Source organism: Pholcus phalangioides, unplaced genomic scaffold, assembly GCF_987345545.1.
Source record: "Pholcus phalangioides strain wild (caught in Gottingen) unplaced genomic scaffold, Ppha-v1.0 ptg000004l_1, whole genome shotgun sequence".
Lineage (NCBI taxonomy): Eukaryota > Metazoa > Arthropoda > Arachnida > Araneae > Pholcidae > Pholcus > Pholcus phalangioides.
This window is the reverse complement of record NW_028301597.1, coordinates 46206489-46220328: the sequence shown is the minus strand read 5'-3', so window position 1 is coordinate 46220328 and position 13840 is coordinate 46206489. Positions and strand designations below refer to the sequence as shown.

Sequence of the window (13840 nt, the reverse complement as noted above, 5' to 3'; positions counted from 1 at the left end):
AGCAGCACAAAATGTTTTCAATTTATACCAGCATATCTGCCGAAATGATAGAGGGTCACCAGTACTAAGCCCTGAAAAAAGCAAACGAAGCATTATTTTGGACCTTTTTACTTCGAGTAAAAATTTTTTTGGCACCTAAAAATTTTATCTGGCACCTAGATTTTTTTTGCGATTTTTTCAGCCCTGCCTTGTGATTTCATGCACCGTATGTCACTTGAGTGCGACGTAAATGTGCCCCTCGGTTCGTTTTTTAAAAAATTGAGTTTGCAGTAGTGGGCCACATCAGGTGCCTCCGAGGGACACATTTGACTCGCGAGCTATTGGGTTGAGCTTGCATGACGTGCATGAACCTACCACCCTGGGCAGGGCTCCAATCCTAGGGCCCGGGACGACTCTCATAATTTTTTTTTGTTTTTTCACGCTATAAATCACGTTATATAGCTTAATACAATAACTTGTTGCCGATATCGATAATTGTACAGGGTAAACATGGGTTTATGGGTTCTGGAATATATCTTGGCGAGAAAATACAGCGATTTGTAACCAAAAGCCGCTTCAGAGTTGTGTATCCACTCTATGGTAACCCTGGTCTTTTTACCCTCAGAGTTATTTTTTTCCTCAAGAGGTTTCTAGAATATAATACCCAAACCTGTCTGGGTTCTAGGCAAAGCCGCTTGTAAGTTAAGTCGCATTAATGCAGCTTTGGTTCTAGGAGACCGCGCGTCCAAATTTTGGCCTCCAGAAGCTGTGTGACATTTTTAGTGCTGCTTTGATATACGTCTCCGTTGTCCCGTGCTTAAAAAGAACGGTCGTTCTTCAACGAAATCTCACCATGACGATGTTGCCATTGAAGTGTATTGAATTGAAGTGGCTAAATCTAAGAATCCATAAGAAGACCGACCAGTTCATTAGTTCATTTAGCGAGTGCTTCTTTGAAGATGTGTCTCAGCAATGTTGGATCGCTGAAATAAAAGAAAATGGGAATGAGACTGCTTTCCGACTCCGTTCACTGCAACCAGAAAACCTGCCCATGAATCTCTCAGTGAAGTTCAGGATCATTTTGCGAGTGGACCGTACTACGAAGAAGGAAATATCGAATTATTTTGTCTTTTCTAGATCTAATCCGGTATCTGAATACGAAAATATACCTATCGGGATTTTCGATGTTAAAAAATTTAAAGTAAAATTTCTTGTAGCATTCGACGAGCTGAATTATGAGCATCTCCCACCCACCGAAGGTGTCTCGCATGACTTATCTTATGGAGACGGTGATGCTAGTGACGTTACCATCCGAGTCGATGGGCAAGATATCAAATGCCACAAAAGCGTTCTGTGCCGGAGATCGCCTTATTTCGACGCAATGTTTAAATCGGATATGAGAGAAAGTAGAGAAAACGTGATCGATATAATCGACTTTGATTACGAGACCATCAAGGCCACGATTAGTTTCATGTATGCTGTTCCTTTGTCGCCACTTGCATCTGCGGTGAATCTGATGAAAGCTGCCCACAAGTACCAAATTCCTGACCTGAAAGATGTTTGTGAAAGAAATATCATCCCACATATCGACGTATCGAATGTGATGGATATTCTGTCACAAGCGAACGTGTATCGTGCTGATGTGGTTAAAGAACAAATCATGGAATTCATGTTGAAAAATGCGCCAAAGATCCTAGAAAAATTATCCTAGATAAAAGAATTATCGATTTTGAATATGAGTTAATAAAATAAAATCCAAATTGCATTGCCTAGAGCCATGAAATCACGTGAGTGTAATTTTTAATATTTTAGTATATGTATACTGTATGCTTATAAAAATTTATAATCTAGTGCCACAACGGGTAAATCATCCAACAAAATGACTGAAAAAATAAGATTAAACATTAAAAAAATAATAATAAAATAAATAAAAAAAGAACAATATAATCTAAAATGTGAAAGAGTTTAGAAAATTTTTAGTAATTCCATCCAATTGCTTTCATGATGTTGCACTGTTATCGTAAGCAGATATCACATGCAAACCGTGAAACAGTTAAATAGAGCGCCAGACCCATTTTCTTAATAAATGGTCTACATCTCCTTCATCGTGGTGACCACTATAGGCGTATCGGTTAAAAACTTGGGGTTATAAAACATATTTTAATTTTAAAATACTGCAATTTGCAGTTTCCCAGGAAAAGCTTATTTTAATAACAGAATACCATTATTTTCTTGCGCACTCTGTCATCGCACGTAGGATCCATATTTGGCAAATTTGCCATATTTTTTTTTTTTTTGAAATCTTTCCTTCAAATCTCCCTTCATATATCATTGGTTTTTAGAATATCTTTTCTCCATCTTTCTCTTCCTATATCATGATATTTCTGACAATTATTGTCTTTTCATACTTCCTAACCTTATTATCATGCAATCTTGCATGAAAACTATAATACTATCTGATCAATTATCAGAAAATTACCCCAATTATAAAAATTTCTTTCAAAATATTACTATTCAAAAATTCTAACACTGATTATGCGGTAAAATGCGACTATACAAAACAACTTTACATTCCAGCAAACTATGCACGATATGAATAATCTAACTCTAACCTGGAAAATTAGACCAATTAAAAACTATATCAAGAATTCTCTCTTGAAAGACACTATTTACAACATGAAATATGATTAATGCGATTAAATATTTTTGTAAATTCTACCCAAAGGCCTGGATAACGCTATAAATCCTATCTCTACTTACCTGCAGAGTTTTCTCTGACTGTGTCTCCATTTTTTTTTCCATTTAAAACTCTCCTCTATACTGAATTATTAGCACATTTTTTGGCCTTAGGTGTCTCAATCTTTCTTCATGATTGTATGCAACTAATTCATGAAAATATTCAACATTCGAATTTTCTAGTCTATTGTAAAAGTTCTTGGCTGTTCTTTTCACATACTTGTATATGGATTCCACATTTCAGTTCCTTATGTAAGTCTGTCACCTTGAAATACCTTGTCACTTCTGCAAATCTTCTCAGGATTGTATTCTGGAAAACCTGCAGTGTGTAAATATTTCCTTTTTGAGGCATAACCCCGGGCCGGAGCTGCATATAATAAGGATGGTCGAAAAAATTACCTGGGTAGACATTAGTATTTTATTTTTGATACTCAACTTTATTCTGGGGTTGCAGAATCTCAGAATTTGATCAATGTTTATCGTGGCATGTTTAATTCTGTTTGCAATGTGTCTTTAGAAATTTAGCCTGTTGTCCATGAACACTCCGAGATATTTAATACCATCTGAAGCAGGCCTTTTTTTAACATATTAACTGGGGGGGGGGGGGGGTTGCACCACTAGCCTTTCTATTTGCCTCACCATTGAAGATAAAAAATGACCACTGGTGGGGCAAAGCCCTTTTCTTGTTTTCCTGAAGCAGCTTCAAAGGAATATGAAGGGAGTCAAAGAAAAAACTCACACAAAAAGATTCCGCCATTTGTGAGATCGATGTTTTATGACTGATATGTTTTTCAAGAAGGAAAAGGAAAAAGTTCAACTGAAAAGATAAGTTTTCCAGGGACTGACTTCTCTGGAACGGGTCTTTGCTCTCATAAGGATTATCCCGGACGCCCAGACGGGAGCTCTGTCAGCCCCACCCTTGGGGGGGGGCATGCTTTATTGGTCACATACTGACCTAGTCCCTTGTTTTCGAGCATAATCTTTTGGTTTCTCACATACTTCCACACTGTACACTCTCACGTACAGGGCCGCAACTAGATAATTTGTCACCCGGGACAAGCCGGAATTTTGGCAGCCCTTGCATGTAGAAGCAGTTAAAGGCTGAATTCGGCCACACGGGTGATATGTATCCTTTCACTCAATGGAAGCTTGAAAAAAATTCAACTCTTTTTAATTTTTTCGAGCAATTATCAAATGTCATTTAGGAGAATAAGCGCCAATGCAGGTATAACTCTGATTGGGTTAAGCTATTACTCCCCCTGGGGGGAGCAGGGGGAGTGATAGTCAGCATCACTGTTTATGTCGTCAGAATTATGCTTGTTTCGTGTTATGCTGATGTCGGTATATGTCTTCCATATTTTAAAAGGCAAATAGCAAAGTCTGAATTTTCATGTTAAAATTGTATCTGCTGTCTGCTAAGAGACCGGCAATAATTAACACTGAGAAAGCAATAAAGAAAATATATATATTTTTTATTTTCGTTTGGGACACATTTCTGTTTATGACTGATGAGAGAGACATCACCATCATCTCTTTTACATAGATATTTATATTCTCTGAATTCTTTGTTTTTAGGATGAGTTGAACACCAGACATTTATCCCTGAAACACCTTTCAGCAATACATCCTTCAGCTTGTGCCGATCTTCTTTTTGATTCGAATGGAGGATCTTTATTTCTGGAGAAAAGAAGACAACGATATAAGTGATGATACATTGCTTGTTGTTTGCTCCACACACACACGTCATGAAATCTGACACTTCTTGGGATTACCTTTTCATCAGGGTGACCTTACTTACTTACCTACCGAAACGACAACCCAGTCCATATTCCGAAGAACCGATAGGTCACCGCCGGGGTAAAAATAGTATGAGAGGTGCAATAAGAGTCAAGAAGGTGCCGAAAATCCAAGTATCGTATCGAAAAATACACGCGTACAGTTAAAAGCAAGGGCTGCTGGGAAGAAATGTACATTGCTTACAAAATTGGGTGTGTATGAAATTACACCTGGCACCCAGGGCCGTCTTAAGAGCATCATGGGGCCCCCCGGGCCAAGGGGTTTTTCTGAGGCCCTACCAGATAAATTCTAGATAATTTCAACCGAATCTCATTTTCGTGAGGCCCCTAGGCCGTGCCCGGGTGGGCACATGCGTTATAAGACGGCACTGCTGCCATCTACCGGGGAAAATATTACGTAGCCAAGTATTTTTTACACTAGAAAAGCTGCACTGCATTTATTTATTTTCAAAAAAAAATTCTTTTGTTTGATGAACTCTCAAAATTTTCCACAAATGCTAAGAAATTTCCCACTTGAATAATTTTAGCTAATTTGTTCCACGAGTTAATAAACGTCACAATAAAAACATTATGGAAGGTGTTATTCAAGTATTACGTCAGCATCGATATTGGAGAGGGGCTATGCTTACGTCAACAACCACCCTTTATAAAAATATGAAAAATGTCTTAGTGGCATCTTTACTTAGTGTGCAAAAAAAGGGGAAAACCTTTCCTTATATAGTTTGTGGGCACCTGAACTAATATTCCCCCATTGATGTCTCTATAGAGCCGCTTTAGTGATCTCTAAATATTCCGCGGATCCTTTAAGCAATCTGAAAATGCGTCCGGGACACTTAAGAACCGTGCTTTAGAAATGTGCTGCAGGCCACTTCAGTGCTCTGGAACTGTGCCGCGCGTAACTCAAATGATCCGCAAATATGCCGCGGATCACTTAAGTAATCTGAGAATGTGACGAGGTACCTAGAGTTATGTAGAGCTGCACTGCGGACCGCTTAAGTGCTCTAAAACTTTGTCAGATGTCACTTAAGGGTAATTGTTGTTGTCTCGGACCGCTTAAGTCTTCTAGAACTGTGCCGCGAGTCACTCACGTTATCTGTAAATGTTCCGCGGGTCACTTAAATGATCTGTGAATGGGTTGCCTAAGCAATCTGTAAATGTGTCGCTTGGTTCATTTTTACGAAATTAGGTTTGAGGTGGCTGTGGCCACATGAGATAATCCCGAGGGCCACATTTGGCCCGCGGATCATGAAATGAGCATATACGGCTTGGAGGGTGAGTCGGGATGAATTCTCATAAAGAGAAATTGAGTTCTTAGCTTTCAAATAGCATTAAAATTAACAGATATTAATTATAAAAAAAAGTGTATTTCCTTCCAAAATTTTAATTTTTTTTGTTGAAATATTTGTGACACCAAAAAAAAAATTTTTGGCCTTCGTGGGAGGGAGGCATCAGGTACGTCTCTGATCCCAATGTGTGTTAAAATGTAGGGGGCGCTGACGAGCTTTTACTGACAAGGGGGATGGGAGGCGGCTAAACATCTACTGACGTAATACTCGAATGCCCCCCCCCCCTTAAGTGCCAGTTACATGAAAATTCATAAATAAGCCTTTAATCGCACACCCTGCATTTATAGTACTCTGATTTGCATATTTTACTAGGGACTTTCCTCTCTTCGTGAAGTTCTCTGTAGCCACACATTCGAACTAATTTTTTTTTTCCTGTATCAACAGCAAAAGTCCTCCTTCGCGAGAATAACTTTATCGCGCAAAACGCATAAGAAACAAGCCAAAATTCCTTCAATTTTTATGAATTTTCAAACTATTTACGAATTTATCGGACACCCTGGGACAGGGTCGTCGGAAGTGTTTCGAAACTATGGGTGCTCGTCTTTAGATTTATATCGGAAATTTTAATTTCTGTATCAATTCTGGGGGTGCTCGGATCCATGTCACAAATTACCGTGGGTGCTTGAGCACCCACTGCACCCCCGGTTCCGACGCCACTGCCCTGGGAGGAAGTCGGAAGTAAAAGGAAAAAGCATGCAATTATTACAGAAATGCTGCAAGAGTAGCTACAGGAGCGCACCGAATAAAAATTAATGAAGATCGCATAACTTTGTGTGGCGAGAATTTGAAATTAATGGAAGGCACAGTGTAACATAATTCCAACAGAAATGAAGGTTATTTCCAGAATTAATGCAAATGATTATTTCCCAAATTATTAAAGGAATAATTGAAAATTAATAAGAGAAATTTAGTTTAGGAGCCACCCCCCCCTCCCCGCAGCCAAAACGTCCGACTTTTTCAAAGTTTTCGAAAACCAAAAATTTTGTCTAGGGAATATTTGATAGGCTATCTTTAAATCCGAAACAAACCCATCGGTCGATAAGTTGGCCGTGTTGCTTAATAACCCCAGTATTAATGGAATTCAATTTGTACAACTGAAGAGACATTTTTGACAAAAGTTGGAGAGTTCCCCCCTCCTCTCAAATGTATCGGGCTCCAGGTTCTTTAAGACCTTATGTCCCGGAAGGGACAGAGCCTGGATCGTGCCAGGGCCGTCTTAAGGGCACCATGGGCCAAGTGATTTTTCCGAGGCCCTACCTGGGAAATTCTCGAAAAATTCAACTACTTTTCGTTTTTCTGAGGCCCCCGGGCCGTGTCCGGGTGGGCCCATGCGTTAAGACGGCCCTGCTGGCACCACCGGAAATTATGAAAAAGTGCGTGACATACTGTACAAAAAAAACTACACCGAGATGCAACCTGCGGAAGGAACAGAAAATCAGCGGCCACACATGGGAAGAACCCACACGCAGGTCCGCCGCACCTCAAATATCCAACACGACGCCTCTTCATGAAAATATATGAAAACACAATCCACTTACAAACTATATGAGCACACAAACAGCCGGGGAAGCGCCACGCACTCCCCAGTATATCAAATATCAGTCCCCAGTATATCAGGGGTAAATACAATGGTCGCATGATGCACAGTTACAGGACGGATTTACAGTCAAAATTACACAAAGAAGAAAAGTGAGAAACGGGTTTGTTAACAATGTGAATACACCGAGAATATTTTGAAGGAGTTTTGGAGAAAATACAATATATCTTTGAGAGAGGGAGAATGCGATAGGACCAAAGTATCGAAAAATACACGTACAGTTTAAAACAACGGCAGGAGAAAAGAAATGTATGCTTGCAAAATTGGCTATACTTGAAATTACACCTGACACTACTGAAGTGTAAAAATACATGACATACTGAAAAAAAAAATGCATAATGGATGCAAAATGCAGTGACTAGAAGAGTATACATGGTAATCCGTTGCATTCCAAGTATACAATACAATACATACAATACACAATTTTTACATGAAAATTATTATTGCATCAAACTTTTTACCAAACTTTAAACAAAACATTTTAATTAATTGCACAAATAGAAATTCTTTTCTTTTCGCAATAATTTTTCTAATTTCAAGATATTTCATAAAGATATGACATTTGTGTAGATTTTTTTGAGATTTTTACTTAAAATGGAAATGTTGGCACCCTCTACAGAGAAAATAAAATGAACAAATTGAATGTGTGTGTGTGTGTGTATATTGACGATAGCTTATCGTATTAGAGACACTTCAAGCCCTTAAGTCTACGTTTTTTATAAGTCTAAAATAGCAATATATTTTGCATAATTTTCAAATGTTTTGTCTAATAAAAATATTATGTACATAGTGGGTTAATATACATTTAGAGTTATCGTTTGCAATAGAGAATCGCAATATTCGAGTGAGTGGAAAATTGCTGTTCTATTAAGTGCAGAACCTTAGCAATTTGTCTTGGAATTTAGGAGAAATTTTGGTTGCAGAGGATTTCATCCATCATCTAGTACGGACTGTATTGAAAACTATTCTATTTCATCCGATCTTTGATTGCGCGCAAAGAAAAACACCCCCACCTGGACAGAAGGCCTCCGCACGAAGCTTGTGGGGGTGTAATGTGATAGGCCTCCTCGTGGTGCACCCTGGGTAACGCCAAATCTATCACACGTCATTGTCATCGCTTTTTGTGCTCATATACTTCACCTTCAATAGCCCAAATTACATGTTTATTTTCTACACATCTTACAGTACTTGTCTTGCGTCTCGTTTTGTCCTGTACATGTTTGTCTTCTGTGTCCAACCCCTCATTGTGGACCCCGCTTAGGCGGGGAGGGGTCCTCCCAGACGGGGCGTTGCTTCTAGCGTATGCTCTGTCTGGGACGCTGTCTACCTGCGTGTTTGCCGTGCGTGGAGACCCGTAAGGCTGGAGATGGGGATCCTGGTTAGCCTGATGCGCTAGCTTTGGCCTCGGATTCAGCCGAAACGGGAGGCTTGGATTAGCCCCGTCCAGGTCAATCGGCTGTGGTCGCCTCGGTGGCTTAAGGGGTTACACTACTGGGCAGGTAGAGGGGCCGGGCCTGCCGGACGTCGTTGAGGTTTGTTGGTGCTGCTTCACGACGATCTTGGATCTTGAACGCGTCTGCTCGCCTGCTTTGGTGGTGTATAGCTCTCACCTAACCTGACGTTGCTACTAACCTTCACCGGTTACGTGGGCGCGTCCCCTCGTAGGGCTCCATGGTGGGCATGGTGGGTGAGAGTGGAACAATACCCATTCAAATATGGGAAAAACAAAAAATGCACCAAAACGTCAAAGAACTGCTCTTAGTGAAACAATTGTCACAGAAACCGCTTCTTCAAATCTGTCATCAGTCTCATTCTTCTTCTTGCATAGCTCTGATACCAATAAACAGCTGTCAAAAGTATCACCATTCTTGATTGATAAAGCTCTCTATGGCGCAGTTGGAACTCTGAAATCAGTGAAGGCTCTCCGTTCAGGAGACCTTCTCGTCGAAACTAACACTCCCAAACAAGCCGAACTCATTCAAAAGCTCACATCTCTCGGGGACATTCCCATAACAATCAAAATCCACCCCACGCTGAATTATTCACGTGGTGTCATCTCAGACCCTAACTTAATTAACATGGATGAAGATGAACTAACCCAGGAGCTAGCGTCTCAAGGCGTAACATCTGCCAAACATATCATGAGCCGCAAAGATGGCAATCTAGCTCCATCACGTAATATAATCCTGACATTTTCATCCCCAACATTGCCGAAAGATGTCAAAATCGGTTACTATAACCTCCATATCCGGCCATACATACCTAACCCTGTAAGATGTTTCAACTGCCAAAAATTCGGTCACTCACGAATGGCGTGCCGTGGTCAACCCACCTGCGCAAAGTGCGGTGAGAGGGACCACATTTCGGACAACTGCACTTCAACATCATTCAAGTGCGTCAATTGCGGTGGCGACCATCCCGCATTTGACAGGAAATGTCCGAAATGGAATGAAGAAAAAGAGATCCAGAAGATCAAGGTCCTTAATAACATCTCATATATTGAAGCACGCCGTCGTGTAATCCCTAACCAAACTCCAATAGCTAGTACATCATACTCTAATATGGTATCAAATCCATCAACAGCTAATAAGACTAACAATGTCACCAAAGCATCTGTGACAACTCAGACCGAACCCATAGCTGATACATCCACTCAAACATCATCTAACCAACCATGTAATAGTTGTGGCTGCTGTTGCTCTGCTGGAATACGGAAGGAGTCCACCACCTCCGAAGAAGCAGGAAAAGCAACAGAGAACACATTCAAAGTAACTACAGCTACTAAGCCAAAATTCAATAGTGGAAATAAATCTAAAATTAAACTATTCAAGACCGGATATTCAAGAAAAGCCATTCAGAGAGCAAAGAAGAACCCTACATTACAAAACATGTCACTTCTTGATGACAAATCAATTGGTGACATGGATCTCGATAATCCTACAGAATCCGGTACTACTCGCCGGAAATTGGACCGAAATAAGTTCAAAGACCTTGAACCGTCTACATCTATTTGAAATTTATGGCCAACATTATTCAATGGAACATTCGTGGTCTTAGATCCAATTACGAAGATCTCAAGGATTTGATCAATCGCTATCATCCTGTTTGCGTGGCACTCCAGGAAACTTTCACGAAGCCCTCGGAGACATGGAACATCAGGCGACATTCCCTGTTTCGTATTGACTACGATGACGGGAGTAGGGCTTGCCGCGGTGTTGCTCTGCTGGTTCCACATCACGTGTCGTCGCGCGTTTTAACGCTGCGCACGAACCTGCAAGCCATCGCGGTGGAAATCTCTACAGGCCTAAGAATTACCATCTGTTCCATTTATTTGCCACCAAATGACACCATCTTACAGAGAGATCTAGAAGATCTGATTGATCAATTACCTCCACCATATTTTCTTCTTGGAGACTTCAATGCACATAATATGATTTGGGGTTCTAACAGCAACACCCCTCGTGGGGAAATGGTTGAACGGCTGTTAGACAACATGGACCTCACCATCATGAATGATGGGAGTTTCACTCATTTCCATGCCCCAAACAATAGTTTCACTGCAATCGATCTATCGTTATGTTCACCCACACTCTTGCCCAACTGGTCCTGGTCGGTTGATCCAGACCTCCACGGGAGCAATCATTTTCCTCTAGTGGTTAAGTGCCTCGACCGACGCCATAGCATACCTGAGGGACCTCCTCGGTGGAAGCTTGTGGCCGCCCGATGGGCTGACTTCACGGTCAAGGCAGAAATCACGGAGGATATGGTTTCGCAACCCGACGTCGACCACTGTGTCGACCTTGTGACCAGTTGTATCATCTCTGCAGCAAATGAAACAATACCTAAAGTCTCCTCGAAACTTCCTAAATTTCCTAAACCTTGGTGGAACCACGAATGTAATCTTACTATTAAAGCACAAAAGAAAGCATGGAATAGGTTCCGGCGGTATCCTACCCATGACAACAAGTTGGCATTTTTAAAAGCAAAGGCGATAGCAAGAAGAACCAGGCGCCAGGCTCAACGCGAGTCCTGGTATAAGTTCGGCCGCTGTGGTGGTCGAGTGGTTATAGTGCCGGACTCGTGATGCGAGGATCCGGGTTCGAACCCCACAGTGGTGGTCGGCTGAAGTTGGTTTTCTGTGGTTCCCAACTTCAAGGCGCAAATGCGAGCCGATCTCCCCGTTAAAAAGTCTCGCCACAGAGAGCAACAGTCCTACAACGGTAAATCATTCAACCATAACACTTCACTCATAGTTAGTAAAACTGGGGCAGATGACAGCTCTACACATAACAAGCATTACACAGAAACAAACTTTACGTCAGGTTGCACTACACGTACACGTACATTCCCGCATGTACCGATTCGTTGGGGGGTTCCGCGGGGGGGGGGGTGCATGTGTGGTGTAGCAGTATTAGGTAGGGCTCGGGGATCCATGATGTTCTTAAGTCAGCCACCTCGTTGGGCAATTTGCCTGTTGTGGCGTTGTATTTGTATTTGTATAAGTTTACCACGGGAATCAATTTATCAACTTCATCCAAAATCATTTGGGACCGGATCCGAAAAATCAATGGTCATTATCAGTCTCATCCCATCACCATCTTGAACACCAATGGCACTATCATCAGCGATGTGAGGGATATTGCGGACACCTTCGCCGCCCATTTCGCCGCTGTTTCCAGCGATGCGAACTATCCCCCATCGTTTCATCCCATTAAATCATCAGCCGAACGTACATCGTACACCTTCCGGCCTTTTACACCGGAGGGGTACAATTCATTGTTCACCCTTCATGAACTGACGACGGCCTTGCAGCGAAGTCCTGACTCAGCTGTAGGGCCCGATGCCATTCATTACTCCATGATTCGGCATCTCTCATCTGAATCACTCTCACATTTACTCATATTATTTAATCGGATCTGGGTCAGTCATTCATTTCCTGACACCTGGCGAGCAGCCATTGTTCTTGCGAACAGTTACAGACCTATTGCTTTGACCAGTTGTCTATGTAAGCTCATGGAACGCATGGTCAACTATCGCCTTATGCACTACCTTGAGGTTAACAATATTTTATCTAAACATCAAAGCGGCTTTAGACGGTTCAGGTCCACAACATGCAATCTGTTACGCCTTGAGACATCAATAAGACAAGCATTCGTAAAGAGGGAGCATATGATAGCCATATTTTTCGATATAGAAAAGGCCTACGACCGTACTTGGAGGCACGGAATTCTTTCCGACCTCTATAATTGCGGCTTGCGGGGCAACTTGCCCATTTTCATTAAGAACTTTCTCGCTCGACGCATCTTCCAGGTACGGATCGAAAGCACATTATCAGCTCCCCAAATCCAAGAACAAGGTGTACCTCAAGGTAGCATTTTAAGCGTTACACTGTTTATTTTAAGACTCAACGGGGTGTTGAACCAACTCCCGTTGTCTGTCACTGGCACACTCTACGTGGATGATCTGTTGATGTCATATGAGTCAGTAAATATGAGGACAGCCGAGAGACAATTACAAACCGCACTCAACAAGATCAGCAAGTGGGCACATAATAACGGCTTCTCATTCTCCGCTGACAAAACCGTCGCTATGCACTTTTGTCGGCGTCGAGACCTACATGATGACCCACAATTGTTTCTAAACAATAGTCTAATACCAATAGTAGAAAATACAAAATTCCTCGGCGTCACATTCGATAAAAAACTGACTTTCAAACCTCATATTGCGCAATTAAGAGCTCGTTGCATGAAAACGATGAACCTCTTGAAGGTAATCTCGTCTACATCATGGGGAGCAGACCGTAAGTCACTCCTCCACTTATATAAAGCTCTAATAAGATCGAAGCTCGACTACGGCTCCATTGTATACGGGTCGGCACCTCGGAGCTATCTGAGTGTGCTCGACCCAGTCCACCATCTCGCCCTGCGGATTTGCTCTGGAGCTTTCCGGACGTCTCCAATGGAGAGCCTGTACGTCGAATGCAACGAGCCATCATTGACATCAAGACGCCAACAACTTTCCTCGAAATATTATATCAAAATGAAGTCTTTACCAGGTCATCCACTTCATCGTGTCATTTTTAATCCGTCATTTCATAGACTTTTTGCTGCTCGACCTTCATGTGTCCCATCTTACGGTCTTCGTATGAGGGCACTTGTGGAAGAAATACAAATAGACATCAGTCGTGTGGCCCCAGTTGCTTGGCAACTGGCACCATGGGAGCAGTCTCTGCCAGATGTCTCTCTTTCATTATCGTTATACCCCAGAGCCACCACAGCAGATGTCATATATCGACAGATATTCTTCAGGCACAGGGGTAGGTACAACAGGTACTTCCCCATATATACCGACGGCTCAAAGAGCCCTGGGCATGTCGGTTGTGCCTA

The 13840-nt window shown here is 41.8% G+C and overlaps 1 protein-coding gene across 1 annotated transcript; it reads left to right on the top strand.

Annotated features, from left to right (window-relative positions):
• Positions 1-666: 666 nt before the first annotated feature.
• Positions 667-1748, top strand: LOC149087702 (speckle-type POZ protein-like). Its single transcript, XM_089231590.1, has one exon. It carries the CDS (start codon positions 833-835, stop codon positions 1688-1690), a length of 858 nt encoding a protein of 285 aa, XP_089087716.1. The 5' UTR covers positions 667-832; the 3' UTR covers positions 1691-1748.
• Positions 1749-13840: the final 12092 nt, after the last annotated feature.

Coding starts and splice junctions, on each gene's coding strand:
- LOC149087702 (XM_089231590.1), top strand. CDS start 833: ATGACGATGTTGCCATTGAAGTGTATTGAATTGAAGTGGCTAAATCTA.